The sequence below is a fragment of the Pipra filicauda genome, unplaced genomic scaffold (assembly GCF_003945595.2).
Source record: "Pipra filicauda isolate LSUMZ 115617 unplaced genomic scaffold, ASM394559v2 scaffold219_size1829416_pilon, whole genome shotgun sequence".
Classification (NCBI taxonomy): Eukaryota; Metazoa; Chordata; class Aves; order Passeriformes; family Pipridae; genus Pipra; species Pipra filicauda.
The window spans coordinates 1,176,283-1,193,465 of record NW_024104331.1 but is presented as its reverse complement, the minus strand read 5'-3'; the positions used below and the strand labels follow the sequence as shown (position 1 = coordinate 1,193,465).

General features: G+C 43.9%; 1 protein-coding gene across 1 annotated transcript in view; it reads left to right on the top strand.

Moving 5' to 3' along the window:
- CLIC4 (chloride intracellular channel 4) overlaps positions 1–16,950 on the top strand; it is a 30,033-nt gene extending 13,083 nt beyond the window's left edge. The window contains exons 2-6 of the mRNA XM_027740154.2: positions 3,681–3,790; positions 9,163–9,288; positions 10,203–10,309; positions 11,520–11,701; positions 12,838–16,950. Of these exons, the coding sequence (XP_027595955.1) occupies positions 3,681–3,790; positions 9,163–9,288; positions 10,203–10,309; positions 11,520–11,701; positions 12,838–13,002 (690 nt within the window). The 3' untranslated portion in view covers positions 13,003–16,950. The remainder of the gene's footprint in view (positions 1–3,680; positions 3,791–9,162; positions 9,289–10,202; positions 10,310–11,519; positions 11,702–12,837) is intronic.
- The last annotated feature ends 233 nt before the right edge of the window (positions 16,951–17,183 follow it).

Below are 17,183 nucleotides of genomic sequence, written 5' to 3'. Positions count from 1 at the left end.
TTTAGAAGGAATTTGAAATAAAAACTCAAAGCTTCTCAGTATAGAATGAGCATAACCTTGTTGAATTAACAATACTCTAGGCTGACATTAGTGTGAAGAAGTCAGTGTTTAATATTTACTGTGATGGTGATGAGGATTAGACACTGAAGATATCCTGGAATATTATGGCCTGGATTAAAAGACAAGGCCATGACAACTTTCTGCCTTCTAGTAGTGGGCTCAGGCACAACTGTTACGTGATTAACCCCCTGCACCACAAGCTGTGTAGAATTCCAGGATATTCCTGCAATACTGAAAGGTTTAGAGCTCACTGCCAGCACAGCTCTGTTCCAGTGGAGAAAATGAGTCTTGCAGAAACACCCCCAGCCTGGTGAGCCTGTGGAGAAGGTCCTGAGGGATCCTGAGGGATCCTGAGGATCCGAGTGCTGTGTCCCAGCACGGAGCTGCTCGGGCTGAGGGGCTGCAGCAAACACGGGAGAAAACGGGCCTCTCTGCAAGCAGTTACATAGCAGAATTCCTTGGCTCAAGAGCACTGGAGCCAAAAGTTTCTTGGCATTCTGAGTGCATTCCTTTTCCAGTGTGTGCTCAGAATAACTTGGGACTTTTTGGAGCAGAAGTGGGACAAACGTTTGACTGGAGACAGAGGCTGTGCTCGGTTCTGCTGCTCAGCTGCAGCTTTGAAAGTGCAGCAGGTTTTGTTGGTGGCACTGGATGATATTGGGCTGTAATCCTTTATTTCTGAGTCAAATCATCCAAAAAGCCTGTCTTGCCTAAACAAAAGCAGATGCTCTTTGTTGTTTGTTAATTTTGAATGTTAAACTTGCATTGGGAGAGAAGGAAAGTTTCGGGACAAGTTGGCTCTGCACCATAAATGCATTTGACCTTTTTTGGTCCTCACTGGCCACTTTGACTTTGGCTGAGGAGGATGGACCTGAATGAAAGCCACAACCCAGTGCTGTGCCTGAATTTTTAAACACTTTTCCGTTCAGTTCAGTGATTTTAAAGTAGCTTTGCTTTGGGTTCCAGTAAAGCTCAATGGGATGGGGGCATCCAGCCTGGGCTGTTACTGGGGTGTAACCTCGGGGACTTTGCTCTGAGTACCTTGGTTGAAGTTGCTATAAAACTTGAAGATTGAGATAATTTCTCAATCAAAGAATTGTTTCTGCTTCAAAATCTGAATTAGCCTGGGCAGTACAAAATGTATATTTTCCTTAGATGGGATGAAGTGTTGTCTTTTTTTCAAAGGTAGATAAGATCTTACACGTGGCAAAAAAAAAAGGTAGATGAGTATAAATCTATAATTTCCCTGTAGGAAATGTCTGTTCAGTGTAAACACAGCAATGTGGCTGTGGTGGGAATTGCTGAAATGCACCCTGCTATCTGCAGGACAGCAGCGTGGTTAATTATTAACATCCATAAAACACAGCTGCTGGACATGGAGTGCAGAGTGAAGTCATCCCTCGTGGAAGTGTCTGCTGAGGGGGGAACACACAAATCCATGGAGCTGGAACCTTTACAACCTGCCTGTTGTGAGGTGTGGGCTGAGCTGCTGTAGAGCAGAGTAACCAAAGGGACTCTGTTTTATCCTTTCTGAGATGCTTTTGGAATTTGTTCTCCTGAGCATGAGAAGTCTCATGGCAGCTTTTAAGACAATCATTAATCTGCTACAAGTTTTATGCTTTACTTTCCAAAGATAAAGGAGGCAATTAGTAATTTATGGCAGAAAGACAACCTCCTTTTTCTTTCAAGTCTTCATTAATGACACTGATGAAGGTTTGAAGGAAAACAGCTCTGTTTGTTGTCCACAACAAAGTGTAGGGAAGGAGAGTCAGAGCTGACAGGAGGGACACTTGTAGAAATGAGTCCATAAGCTGCAGGAACATAAATGAGTTTGAATCCTCATGTCTTGGTATTTATTGACAACTATTAAAGTAGACTCAGCCTCATCTGCAAAGGCAGCATGAGTTTTCAAAAAAAAATAAAAATAAAAGCTTTCTGAATTTAAGAAGTTTCATTGAAAAACTTAATGTTTTCCTGGTCTTTGAAAATCCTGCTGTTGCTCTTAATTTACAAAGTCTTTCTTCATTCTCCCCACTGTGATGATGAAAGAATTGGCCAGGTTTTGAGAGTTGTGCTCATTAAAATTACTCTTGGAAGGACTCTAATAACAATAAGCAAAATCCATTGAAAGTCATCTGATATAAAGTACATGTTAAGATCTGACATATGTGGCTGCTTTAACTGCTGAGCCAGTTTTCTCTTCAGAAGATTGAATTTTATAACAAGATTCAAGGTTTCCAGTGCCTGATCCCTGCCCACTGCACACTCAGATTCTCCAGCTCAGCAATACATCCCTGGTTGTCAGAGCAATCATGAGATCCATGCCATCACTGCCTGCCCTGGGGGGCTACTGCTGCTGTCTAATGGCCCTTTGTTGGGGCAGGACAAAGACTTACTGATGAATTGTCTATAAAAAAATGGGTTTGGAATATTACTTAATTGTCAGTGAAGTCTCTATGTACTCACAGTTATGTCTTTCCTCCCAACACCTGCAGTACAATAAAGGTTCTCAGTTCCTGGGTGCAGTTGGCTCCCTGGAGCACTGCACAGGGGCTGACAGGAGCAGGGAACTGGAAGAGGACTCCAGTGAATTAGCAGTGCCTTGGAGAAGAAGGAAAAAAAGGATAATAAAGAGCAAAGAACAATATTGGTGTTGGGAAACTGCCATCAAAAGGTGTGGCTGCTCAGAGGAAGATGTTCAGCTGCCGGGGCAGTTGGATCATCTTCAGTGAGAGAGAGCTTGTGTTGACTGAAATATGGTTTGGGCACATTTCATGAGGACATGGCAAGTAAATGGGTTACTTGGCTTCATAAAAGTGCAGATTTCAGTTGCTGTTTGGTTTGCCTTGAACTAAAACCCTTCAGTAACTGTGAGCACGTGGAGATGGCCCCGTTCTACCCCCTGATCCCTGTGTGTTCTACCCCCTGATCCCTGTGTGTTCTACCCCCTGATCCCTGTGTGTTCTACCCCCTGACCCCTGTGTGTTCTACCCCCTGACCCTGTGTGTTCTACCCCCTGATCCCTGTGTGTTCTACCCCCTGACCCAGGTGTGTTCTACCCCCTGATCCCTGTGTGTTCTACCCCCTGACCCCCTGTTTTCGAACCCCGGAGCCCGGTTGGTCTACCCCGGAGCCCCGTGGGTGTGTCACCCCCTGGACCATGTGTGGTTCTACACTACCCCATGTCCCTGTTTTCTCCCCCCCCTGACCCCTGGGTGGGCTACCCCCGGACCAAGGGGTGTTCGACCACCTGACCCAGGTGTGTGCTACCCTGATCCCGTGTGTTCTAACCCCCGATCCATGTGGTGTTCTACCCTACCCCGGACCCAGGTGTGTTCTACCCCCTGATCCCCGTGTGTTCTACCCCCTGATCCCCGTGTGTTCTACCCCCTGATCCCCGTGTGTTCTACCCCCTGACCCTGTGTGTTCTACCCCCTGACCCCCTGTGTGTTCTACCCCCTGACCCCTGTGTGTTCTACCCCCTGACCCCTGTGTGTTCTACCCCTGACCCCTGTGTGTTCTACCCCTGACCCCTGTGTGTTCTACCCCTGACCCCTGTGTGTTCTACCCCTGACCCCTGTGTGTTCTACCCCCTGACCCAGGTGTGTTCTCTCCTGCAGGCTGGCAGTGATGGGGAAAGCATAGGAAACTGCCCTTTTTCCCAGAGGCTGTTCATGATCCTTTGGCTGAAGGGAGTGGTGTTCAGTGTCACAACAGTCGACCTGAAGAGGTAAGAAATACTGGATTTATGGGGCAATGCAGTGCACTTGGTGTAACAAAGCTTTGAGGGGCTGATTCCCTGCAATTAAAAAGAAAAATCTGTCCTCAAATACTGATTTAAATGGTGAATTCATTGGTGGTTATTGATGAGTGTCTGTAGCCAAAAAGAAGGGGTCTGGTAATTCCTCTTGAATTTGTTCAATGATGCTCCTGGAAAACTTAACATGAATATTATAACTTATATACAAATTTTATAGCTGAATATTGAATCTTACTTTAGTAACTTCACACCAAGTGAAAACTGCTGTTTTGGTCAGATCTCCAGTGCTTATTGGATAACTGTCACAAATGATGTGCACCCTCCTCCTTTTCTTCAAGACTTTAAGATAATTTTGCTTATTTTGCAATAATAATAATAATAATGAAAACAACGGGAAAATATCTGCCCTGGTGGTAAATACGTGTGAAATGGGTAGGAATAAAATGTGGAATATTCTGCCTCTGTGCAGTGCTGTGTGTCACTTCAAAAGCAGCTTCTCCACTTAAAAAACGAATCCTTTAGTGGGTAAGAAAGGTGGGAAGTGAATCCAGGAGTCTTAATTTCCTAAAGTTGGGTGTTCTTTTTTTTTTTTTTTTTTAAAAAGTGGCAGTGCTAAATTCAGCAGAGGCTTTTGTGTTTGCTTTTGGTGTGAAGTAATGTTTTCCCAGCACTAATGTAATACAATGTTGGTCACTGAGCTACAGACAGAGGGGGGAGGCTGCCAGTGCTTCCAACCCTGATTGTCAGGAATAAAGCCAATGAAAATAACACCCTGGTCTCCTCTGAACCCAACATATAAGGCAGAAATCACCCTGCTGGACTTAACCTCTTAATTTTTATATTTTTTTTTGAAGGAGGTGGTTTGTTTGGATTTTAAAAAAAAAAAATCACTGGAGTTGCTGCTTCAGGGCTGGCAAGGGGTGTTAAAGACTTCCATGTGTGGTGGGGCTGAGGCAGGAGGAGAAAGCAGCTTTTGTGGGCTGTGTGAGCATCTGTAGCTGCTCAAAGACCTTTTCTGGCCTCTGCAAATCTTGTTGCTGCCAGGACCACAGAGCAACTGGAGCACATCTCCCAGCTGTGGTTTGGGGAACCTCAGGAGCAGAACTTGTGCTCCTGAACTGTCTGTAGCTTTGGGCTTCCTTTACTTGTAATGATGGGGTTATTTAACTTACTGCACTTATTGGGCTGGGGGGATGAGAGGAAGGTGGAAAGATATGTTTTAGGCTTGGAAGCATTTTTACTGCTGAACCAGTCAGAGATATCATTAAAATGCCAAATATGCCTGATAAATTGGCTTTACTTGTGTCCCTTTGGCAACTTCGAGTTAATTGGATGGGGGAACGGGGTCTAAGAGTAACTTGTAGCGTAGAAATTGGTTGCAGATGTTTAAAGTTGACCTTCCTTACACAAGGAGAGCTTTCTTTCAGGTTTGGGTTTGGGGTTTTTTAAATACTGGGGAGGAGAAAACGCAAAATAAGTGCAAAATTAAGGAAGTGCAGAGGAATAGGTCAAATAAACTACCCCTTTGTTGTGCACTGGGGGCATCTTCTGGTAAAGGAAACAAAGGACCACTGAAGCTAATTCACATTTTTTAATAGATGTTGATACAAACTTAATTCCTTTTAGACTTCAGTAAATACAACTTCAGCATTCTGGATTGACCAATATCCAGTTGAAGAATAGCAGCATGTCAGATCCAGCTACCTGCTCAATAGGAAATGTTTGGTACTAGATGGGATTGCTTTCCCTTGTCATTACCAGAGTGATAACAGATGTTAGATGTTGCCTTAATACTTCTAATATTGTCAAAAGAAACTGCTTTTCAAGCACATTATCAATTCAGTTATCTTCTCTGCTTTTCATTCCTGCTAAAAACTCTTGTTGAAGAGCACAGTAGTAATTGTTTTAAGCATCTGAATTTATTTTCTTAGCAAAAAAAAAAGGCTCTACTTGCAAACCATGTCTCTGCCTCCTAACATCGTTTGTGCACAGCAGCAAGGCCAGCTCTGTCTGTTTGTGAGGCTTAAAAGGTCATGGTTGGGTACAAAAGTTCACCAGTGGGGAACTTGGGACACTGGAAAAACTGAGCCTGGCTTGGCTGACCCTGTGGTGGGTATTTTTCCCCTCCAGCAGTTGCACTGCCCATCACACTGTGCCAACAAAAGAACCTTTTGCAGTTCTTAGTTCTGCTCTTGACACACACAAAAATATGCACATGGGCAAACAAAGTGGCACATCCCACCCTTCCCAAGGAACTGGGCATCTCTTGCTCCTGTTTGGGCAGACAGAGGCTTTATTCTTCCCCTTCCCAGCAGCAGCAGCATTTCAGAGCTCTGACTTGTTCTGGTGGCCAGAGCAGAGCTGCAGCACAGAAACCATCTGTGGGGCTTGGACCAACACCCCAGGCCAGTTGCCTTCAGCAGAGATCTGAAATCCCGTTTTAAACATCTCACTTGGGTGGTTTCACAGTTATGTTGACAGACAAAGTTTAAATAACAACATTAGTAAATATTAAAAGGTGAATCCACCTCAAGCTGTGTGAAAACTGCTGTGGAACTGGGCACAGGGGGAGTTATTGCTGATTTTTCCCCCCCACACTCCTTGCAGTACATGTGTCATTTATAAATCACTGCAGCACACACTACATTTGGGGGCTGGATTTTGTCTGATCTCCAAGAAATGATCTGCATGCTAATTGCCATTCTGGTTTGTGGCAAAGCCAGGAAATGTTTATACCTGGTATTAAAGAACCTGCCCACTTAATTAGGCAGTGACAGCCAGATCCTTAATTATGTGGCCCTGCCTCCAAAAACCCTGGTAAAGTTTGGGGCAGGTACAAACCATCATGGAATTGTTTGGAGTGGTTATTCAAGGTGGATTTTTTTTTTTAATTTTAGTTTGGCTTTTTTCTTTTTAAGCTCTCCAGTTTTATCTCTGAAGTAAAACTTCACTGTAGTATTTTTAATTGCCTTCTTGTTTGGCTGTTAAGGGAATTTGTACTGTCAGCCTTTTAAGGATATTCCTGTGTACTGCTGCTCTAAAGGCTGTGGCTCCTCTGTGGTAAACCAGGGTTTGTTTGGGATCTCCTGGCAAGAGAAGCAAACTGGAAGTTAAACCCTGTGTGATGTTTGGGCCTTGGCTGGGGGATGTTAATCTCTGCTTTCTTTTTCTTCCAAGATAGAGGTGGTCTGACTGGATTAATAAATTGCTCTGGGGTCCCTGAGGTGCACTCTGGTTCTTTGGAACACTTTTTTGGTTAGTTCCTCAGACCAGTCTGCTTCTGAACTAAAGCCTTGCCTTTGATAGTATTGTTGCAAATCCGGTGGTCTTGCCTGTGTTTGTTTTTAAAATAACATTCCTTTTGAGGAATTTTATCTCTCTAACATGCAAAATTGGAAGTGAGCCACGAGGACTTCCTGTAATTGTTGGGAGTTACAAAGCTGTATTTAAATGAAGTGTTAAGCTACTTAAAGCATTAACCAATGACAGACTTTAAATCCTAAAAGTGAGAGAGTGATGGCAACTATTAGTGAGAAATAACTTCTCTGAAGGTTAAAAATTGAAAATAGTTGAATTCCTGTATTAATAAGACTTCTGTCACCTGGCTTAATGCAGTGTCTATAATATTCTAAAGTATGAAAATCAGTTTTCTCATTCAGTCCCACATGTAGTGCCAGGTAAGTACACTTTGGCACTGTGAAAGGATCAGCAGTGGGCAGGACATGAAATTCTGGCAGGGGATCTTCCTTTTGTGAGAAATGGAAAACCATGGTTATATACAGGATGGACTTGTAAACGGGGCTTAGTTTACAGAGTGCCCCTGAAAGCTTTCTGGTGCTGCCCTCCATGGCTGTGTGTGGATGTTCCTGATGTGCTTTCCCTGCCCAGCACAGCCAGGAGGGTTTCCTGAACTGCAGAGCCAGTTCCTGTAAACCCAGTGCCTGGGGCAAGGCACAGACCCAGTCCAAGGGTTATGGTCCAGTTTGCATTAGTTCAAACAGTAACCAAGGGGCAGCTTTACCTTGGCACCCTCTCTGCTGGGGCACTGGTGGTGGTTGGTGCTGGGGCAGCAGGAGGGGGTGGTCGGGCTGCTCTGCCCAGCCTGGCAAATGTCACTGCAGTGGTGGCTCAACCTGGGAGCGTCAGGTTGGGTGTCAGCCACAGGGGTGGGGCAGGGACTGGGAACTGCAGCCTGTCCTCTGAAACGTGGACATGGGGAAGTCAGACTGTGTCCTCTGAGCAGTTGTCCTGGGGCTGCAGTCAGTGCCTTCACCAGGGGAGGTTCGAGTGGTGCTGCTGCACAAGTGCCAGGCAGTTCTTAATTCTGTTTCTGCTGCCACTGGTGTGGGACCAACTAATGCCCAGGTGATTTACTGGGGAAATCAGCTGCAGCTCCTTAGATGGTGCTTTGGATTTTATAGCTTGTGATGGATCCACATCTCATTATTGATTTCGGCTTTAAATCTGACTCTGCTGACAGGGCAGAGGGGAGAGCTTGGCATGAAGGGTAAGTTGGGTGTTTTGGGGTGACAGGGAGCTGGGGGTGTGCCCAGCTGGCACACAGCCTTTAAAGGAACGCCCGTGGAGCTGGGCCTTGTCACTGCAGCATCAAGGCACAGCCAGAGGAGAGAGAAGCCAATTGCTTATAAAATAGAGTGGCTTAGCTGGATAGGGATTACTGAGCAAGGAGCTGGAGTGAGCAGTGACATGTGCTGCCAAAACTGACGTAGAAGTTAGAAATGTGCATTTTATCTTGCTGCTGTTTCTCTTGTGTCTACTCACACTAATGTCCAGGATTCCTGTCCCAGGTGTGCTGCTCTTATTTGTAAATAGTTCTTTTACTGGATGAAACCTTCAGCATAATTTTAAACGTGATGTTTAAGCATCTGTCAGTTTGTCTAAACTAGATTCCCTGGGCATGTGATAAATGGTTTGTACACACTGCTCTGTATCAGAGTTGCTCATTTCCAGAGCAGGTCTGTGTGAAGGGGGGAGGATTATCACTGAGCACAGATTATGCTATATATAAACTGGTCTGCAGAGCTTGGGAAAGAGAGAGTGTGTTTGTGTGTGTGTATATATATCCCCCTGCTAGTCAACACTGTATTGATTTGAGAATAAACACAGCCAGAGGTAGGAGGAAGCAGTTGGCTTTAAGTGTTTTAAATTGCTATGAAGTATATTCAAAATGCTAATCAGGTTGTAAACTCACTTTTTAAAAAGAGAACTGGTGATATCTTTTTTTAAAGCCGTAAGGATGTGAAAAGCTCTGGCTTTTGTGGTTGTGGCAGTGGAATGGATGTCCCCTGCTCACTCTGGTACTGGTTTGTATTTCACCCTAGAAAACCAGCAGACCTTCAAAATTTGGCTCCAGGCACTCACCCCCCCTTCATCACATACAATGGGGAAGTGAGAACAGATGTGAATAAGATTGAAGAGTTCCTGGAAGATGTTTTGGCTCCACCCAAGTAAGTGTTAAAATGGTGATTTGTCCCCTTAGATAAAAGCTGTTCTCACAGGGGTTTCCTGCACCAACCATGATGTTCTTCAGCATCAATAAACTGAAGAGAAGACATGGAAAATAATTTGGAGTTCTTGCTTGTCAGACCTTCTCCTGTCCAGCTCCCTCATCTTTATATTAAGAACTGTTTTTCTCTTAAAGATTATTTTTAAATTGTCCTCTGTGGAGTCCTGTCATCCTTCCTGCAGTTCCAAACTCAGTGACTCCCTTTTGGTGCCAGGCACAGGCTGTTCTGGTGGGGTGTCCAAACCATGCAGGTGAAGATGAGTCTGCTCTGCAAAACTTAGTCCTGACTTGTAACAAACTGCAGTGGGGAGCTGCTGTGATGTGTTCAGGCTTTCCCTAAACTGTTGGCTTTCTTCTCCTCAGCTGGCAGGCAAAGGCAAAATCCAGACACTGCCTTTAACAGACTGTTTTGTCTTTTTAGTGTGACTAGACTTCACTTTTTTGTTAAAAGATTTGGAATCCACAATATGCTGGAACAGCTGATATTAATTTAAATGGAAAAAGACTTTTTTTTTTTTTGGGTGTGTACAGGGAATAGACAAGTGTATTTTATTATTTACCTGCTTGATCCCTGACTATGAACTGTTTGTTATCTGCTTGAAACAAATGCCTGATTCAGAAAGCAGGGATACATTTTGGTGATCTTCTGAAAAGTGATTTAAAAGTGGGTTCTAAAATCTTAACTTAAATGGAAGTGTGTGATATTACATTTCAAAAGCAACTCTGAAAATGGATAAACTGGTAAATCTACATTATGTAGATATTTTTAAAAAGGGTCATTTTGTACTAGTTAATATATATGATGATCATCATTATGCTAAATGTGCTGTAGATCTGTTCCTTTCTGCTTTCCAGATACCTAAAACTTTCACCAAAGCATCCAGAATCAAACACTGCTGGGATGGATATATTTGCCAAATTTTCTGCATTTATCAAAAACTCTAGACCAGAAGCTAATGAAGGTGGGTCACCTGGGGGGCAGTGCCTGGGCACACGTGGTTTCCCTGGCTTGTGCTTTTCAGAGCAGCTTTGCTGTGAAGTGTCTCACTGACAAATTCAGCTGCGTGTTGATGGACCCTTGGGAGAGTCTCAGGAATTCAGTCTGTGGTTTAATGTCAGAGACAAAGATTTCAACACTTTGAGAGAGAACTTCAGTTAGTGTTCACTCAGAATTTCAGCAGGGTGTGCAGGGTTTGTCAATACCCCTGGTATTGGATATTTACAGCCAGTCCAAACTCTGGAATGAACTATAAACAGTTTAATATCCAGAACCAAATTTCATGCAGTGTTTGTGTCACACCCCACTGCTTGAGTTTCTGTGCATCTGTTGCACTTGATTATTTGCCCTCTGTAGGACTGAAGGGTCTCATTCAGAGTTCTGAGCTAAGCTTAGTCCCTGTTGCTTTCTTTAAAGCATTAAGACCTTTGTGTGTGGAGGGAAAACAGTCGATGCAACACAGAGATCAATAAGTGATAAAGAGTTCACAGCTGGACCTTCAAATAGTTTAGTACAAATCTTTCATCCTCAGTGTGCTTTGAGGGAAAACCAAAGGAGGCCTTTGTGCTGCATTTCAAACAGGGAGATGCAAAATGTTTGTAAACAGCTGAGAAACAATTGGGGATTTTGTGGGGTGTGCTGCCCTCTGCTGATGCATTCCCAAAACCTGCTGTATTCCAGAAACCTCCCGGGTACTCTGAGTTTGGTCGTGGCTCTTTGCTGAGCATGTGATGTTAAACAGATTATGTTTAAATGTATACAAACCCCAGCATAGCTTAATTCCAATTCTAATTCTTAATTCTAAGCCAGTTAGGCACGGTCTTAACAAACTGACATAAGCCACTTTTTAAACCAAAAATAAACCCTTGTGGACAGTCTTAGTGTGTTCTAAATTAGTGTAAACTCGTGTATTAACCAGCTTTTAAATAACCTGCGTGTGTGGGATATTTAAAGGGGTTCTGGTTCTGTTCCAGTGTTACTGGTGACCATCAAGCCAGATCCAGCAGCGCTGCTGCCACAAAAATTGCTCAGGGGTTACAAATCCTTCAGAGTAGGGGCTGTCCTGGGGAGCACAGTGGTGAGGGGTTTATCAGATCTGTGGCTGGTATCACTATTGTAAATGAGGATTTGCTTTGTTCTTAAAAAAAAAAACAAACTTAAAACTCCCTCTGCAGCCTTAGAACGTGGCCTCTTGAAAACCCTCCAGAAACTGGACGAGTACCTGAACTCCCCCCTGCCCGACGAGATCGACGAGAACAGCATGGAGGACGTGCCCGTGTCCACGCGCAAGTTCCTGGACGGCAACGAGATGACGTTGGCAGACTGCAACCTGCTGCCCAAGCTGCACATCGTCAAGGTAGGGCCCTGGTGGGCTGGGAGAGTGAAGGACAAAAGGCTGATGGCCTGGGACATTCCAGAGCCCAGCTAATCCCAACTGTGGGACATTCCAGAGCCCAGCTAATTCCAGCTGGGTGGGACATTCTAGAGCCCAGCTAATTCCAGTTGTGGGACATTCCAGAGCCCAGCTAATCCCAGTTGTGGGACATTCCAGAGCCCAGCTAATTCCAGCTGTGTGGAACATTCCAGAGCCCAACCAATCCCAATTGTGGGACATTCCAGAGCCCAGCTAATTCCAGCTGTGTGGAACATTCTAGAGCCCAACCAATCCCAATTGTGGGACATTCCAGAGCCCAGCTAATTCAAACAGGGTGTGACATTCCAGAGCCCAGCTAATTCCAGCTGTATGACATTCTAAAGCCCACCTAATTCCAACAGAGTGTGACATTCTAGAGCCCAACTAACTCCAATTGTGGGACATTCTAGAGCTGAGCCAATTCTGACTCTGTGTGACATTCTAGAGCCCAACTAATTCCAACTCTTTGTAGACTCCCATGTAAGTTTAACTACAGCATTAACAGTACCTGAAGCAGTACCTGAACCCAAACCCCTCTGACTGCCCTGACCCCCATGGGCACAGTCAGTTTTAGTGCTCAGATCAGTGAGGTGGAAGAGGGAAGGTGGACATCAGGTGAGCAGCTGATGGCTGAGGTGGATGTCTGCTCACTCCTGTAGGGAAAACTGCCCTGTGTGCAACCAAGGAAATGACACAACATGAAATAAAAGGACTGTATTAAAAAAAAAAGTTGGAAGTCTGGGAAGAGGTGGCCTGGGATAACCAGAGGAGTGCAGGTGTGTCTGTAGGACCGTGGTTTGGTTTCTCTCCCTGTCTCCAGGGATCTGTGTCAGTTGTGTACTGCAGATGGAGCCACAGATCCAGCTTCTGCCTGGGTGCAGGAGTGTTTCCTTGGCTGAGGACAAACCCAAAGGGAGCTGCCAGGGCCGGGTGTATCCCTGAGGAACAGCTTCTGCTGGCTTTAGGAACGACTCTGAGTGTCCTGCTTGGAAGGACAACCTCACAAGAGAGTGACCAGCAGTGGAAAAGTGCTTTAAAGTGTAAGGATGCAAATTCATAACCCCATTCTTTCGCTTTAGGTGGTGGCCAAAAAGTACCGCAACTTTGAGATTCCCAAGGAAATGACAGGGATCTGGAGATACCTGACGAATGCTTACAGCAGGGATGAGTTCACCAACACCTGTCCTGGAGACAAAGAAATCGAAATAGCTTACAGTGATGTAGCCAAGAGACTCACCAAGTAATCAGCACTTGCTGAAGGATGACTTCCTGCATATTCCATAACAATGCTTCTAACAGACTGCTCCTTCCACATAAGATATAGCAATTTTTTTTTGCATGAACTCGCAGTTATTCAAAGTTACGGTGGATAGACCAGGTACAGTAATTACCTAAAGTTTGCAGGGTTAATTATAGGCTTGTTTTTCCTTACCTTCTTTGAATATCATTAGTGCAGTCGTGTTGCACTGGGGGAACTCTGGATTCTTCAGTGTGAAGGATTGTCTTGCCCCTGTTGCTTTCCTCTGTAAACATTTGGTCCCTGTCCATGAATTGGTTTAGGACACTGTCTCGCTGTATGGTACAAGGAATATTTATGTATTTTGGAATTTATTGCTTTTCCAGAAGATCTGTACACAGTTGTCATACCTGTGACACGTTGAACTGTACCTGCTTGTCTATCCTATTTACATAGAGAAGGGAACTTATTATCCAAAAGAGCCATTTGCAGAATATTTGGAAATGTTTGTTTTTTTTTTTTAATTAGAAAAAAAGAAATCTCTTGGATTTGAAGTCACAGTAGTGGTTGAGAATGGACTCAATGTGGAACTTGGATTTGAAGGACCTCAGCATCAGGGAAGTTTGAATTTAGGCTTGAGTGCTGTAGCAGGAAGTTCAAAGCTTAGAGTTGGTTTTTAGTTGTGTCTTCAGGAGCTTGATGAGATCCAAACACCTACTTCTGTCCCGAATTCTGAGTTGCAGCAGACAAATACTTGTCAGGATGCCCTTGGCCATCAGGAAACAGCAGAATTGGAAGCTGCCATCTGTTCACCTGAAAAACTGCAAGTGGTTTCTTTTTGGTAGTTAAGAGCCTTTGTTTTGTATAGGTCTTTTTGGTGATATTTACTTAAAAAAAACAAACCCTGTTCTGTCATAAACCAAGTCCATGTAACCTGTAGTGTCCTAGTTGGTAACGTGTGAATAGCAGTGCAATGATTAGTGATGCAAAATGACCTGAGAGCCATGAAATGGGAACCTCGGGGGAACTTTTATATGCTCTTTCTTTCCTGAAGAAAGCTAAAGTGACCTTGAAAGAGAACATTTGCCTTAAATTTTAGTATGCAGGTTGGTTTGTTCTTTTTTTTTTTCCTGAAAGGAAATCTGTTGATGACTTTAGTGAAGAAGGGGGTGTGTGGAATCCAGTCCTTTCCATTGAATTTATCCCAATTTGCCTGTGTGTGCACCCAGACTGCAGTTTTGCATGATCATAATCATTGCACTACTATACATAACCTTTTTACAGCAACGCTGAGGAATAGCACTACAATTTTTTTAAAAGCAATTTTCAAATATTTCTAAACCAGGGAGTAGTTTTCTTGTTTAAAATTAATGAGTTTGACGCATGAAGTGAACTGTTAGGTTATTTTTAAAAGACCATCATAAACAACTCCAAAGAATGCTAGACTTATATGCCTATTTTTTTGTAAAGATACTTTTATATTTAACTGATTTTAGAAGCTGGAAAGTGCTATTCCTGCTAGGTTGTTCTTGGAATATTTAACATTCTGCAATAACGTGGAAAATGCTCACATAAACACTTTTATACACTAATTTTTTTGGTAAGCACTGGCTTTCTGAAAACCAGCCTGACTTTTACAGGCGTCCTGCTTTTGCTACTTTATATACCCATGGAGTTAGTTTGACATAGAAGAGGTAGAGAACCAGATCCATATTTGTATACATGGCTTGTGGTGCCTTGTCTTGCCTTCCTAGAGCTAGAATTCCAATATAAAGGCAGTTAGTAAATCCTGTTACTTGTCTTTCAAAGGCAACTGTGTTAGATACACTTAGTCCCTGTTCTGATTTATTGCAGAGGTGTTTAGGCACAGAAAGGAAATGCTGCAGAGTGACCTGGTCAGGAAAACCTAAACTGTAGCCTTTTAATAATCACTGTATTCTAATGTCACGTTCTCCTCCTGAATAAAGTTTCTCAGCCATAATAATCCTCTGTAGGGGCTCAGTCTTTGCTACAACGTGACATCTAGGAAAAAATCTTTTTTATTTAGATAACAACATTTTTAGTGACTATAGAGGGTAAAAAAAAAAACCTCCCCAGCCCTCATTGGTTTGGTGCTCTTTGCTATCATAGCTCACCTTTAAAAACAAAACTGTAGGAAGCAACGTGACTGTGGGCATGTCCTTTAAAGTTCTGAACTCCCCTTTAAAAAAAGCAGATGAGGTGGCCCTTGGCAGCTGCAGGAATGGAGGTTTAGGAGCCCTTTTCCAAGCAGGTCAGCCCTGCTGTGCCCGCTGTGGTGCACAGGGGGTGTGAGCACCAAACTCTTGGATGCAGTTTCTGGGGTGCAGCTGCTGCAAACAAATCCCCAGCTCCTTAAACACCACTTGACACTAAATCCTCTCTGCTTTTTAGGCAATCTCCAAACCATTGTAGCTCGTTCTCCTCGGTATTTTAACGATTGTTGTCTGAGAGCTTGTAAACAAAGGCAGAGCTCTGGCTGTAACTAATGCATTTCTTATCTCGGCCTTTCCCTGGGAGGTGGAATCCCAGCGAGGCCCGGGTTGTGACGGCTGGTAACTGTCCTGTGTGAGAGCACTGGCTGTCCCTAAGGCTTCCTGCTGCACAGTTTTGTTGTGGCAGGAGCTGCCCAGCCCCTCCTGGCTTCGGGAGAGCCCAGGAATGTCCTGGAGAGGAGCTGCTCTCACCTCCGTAGGTGATCCCTGCAGAGCACTGGGGGAAGGCTCAGCGTCTGGTGTGGGCAGAGCACTTTCATCTGGCCCCAATCACCAGCTCCACATTAATTAAAAAAGCCCTTTCATAACTATGTAAATTCTTGACTTCTGTCAACTTGTTTACAATCTGATCTTTAAATGCATTTTTAATTTCATCAAACAGCAATTAATCTGCCCCCTGTTTAAATTTAAAATGCTGCTTCAAGCCCCTTCTACAATTTAAAAACAGCAGTTACCCTTTCAAGTTGGCATTCCAGTTTGCAAGTTGGTTGCATGTATTAGCATGCTGAATAACTTACTTTATTCTCAAGCTGAAATATGCTTAAATTCGCATTAAAACAGGTGACTTGTGTATTTCCTGAACACAAAGGGAAAATCCATCATCTGCACCCTGTTTTTGTGTGGGAGAACAGATTATCCTATATATGCATGAGTAGGGTGTTGTTTTTTTTCCCCTTCACAAAGCTTTCCTTCTCCAAGAGATCCCTTCTGTGGAAGAGCTGCCTGTTGAACAAGAGGCACGTGAACTTCTGGAGCAACTCCATGCTCTCCAAAGCTTCCCTGTCCAGCTCTTCCCTGCTGCTCCCTGTGGATGTCCCACACTCACAGTCCCTCCCTTGTAGCATTTCCCCCCCCCACATTTGCATTTTCCCATAAAATTGCTGTTTTTTTCCACAGTGGGCATGTCTGGACCGATTGAGAGCTGCGTGCAGCTCCATGATAAGAAGAGAGATGTAATCAAATTTTTATGCTAAAGCAGCAAATTAGCATTTGGTATCAAAGGAGCACAGACATGAATAAGTGGAAGATGCTGGAGCCAAACCCACTGATGCCTATCTGGGAGCAGAACAAAAAGTGGCGAAGCACAGTCAGCTTTGTTGTGCTCTTTGCCACTCAGAACTATCTGAACACGTCCAATTAATATTTTCCAGGAGGAGGCTTTATCCCAAGTGGTAAAAAAAAAACAACAACAACAAAAAAAATATTTCATCTGCCTCAGAACCTGTGCCACCAACTCCTGACACTTCTGCAGGAGGTGGGAGAAGAATTGGGATCCCGAGACGGGACGTCAAGGATGGGAGCGTTGTTTGCAGAAATACTTGAAGAGTTGATACAATTTATTGTAGTTTGCTTGTGTCTTTCACTCTCTGGAACATCTTTTACAGATATACCAGTATACTGCTGGCAGCTATTGTTAAATAAAATTATATTTTCACTACCAAGCAGATCTTTCTCTCGTTTCTGAAGACTTACGTGTGTCATCTACGTCTGCAGCGTGGTACTGAACTGTACAACACAGCCTTGTGGTAATTATAATCTCCATTTTTGGCCTTCAGGGTTGTTGTTTTTTCGGTGGTGGTGTGATTTCAGGCAGAATACATGTTATTTCTAACATAACTTGCTGTTGTGCCCCTTAAAGCCAGAACTTTCTTAAAACTAAGAATGAGAAATAATG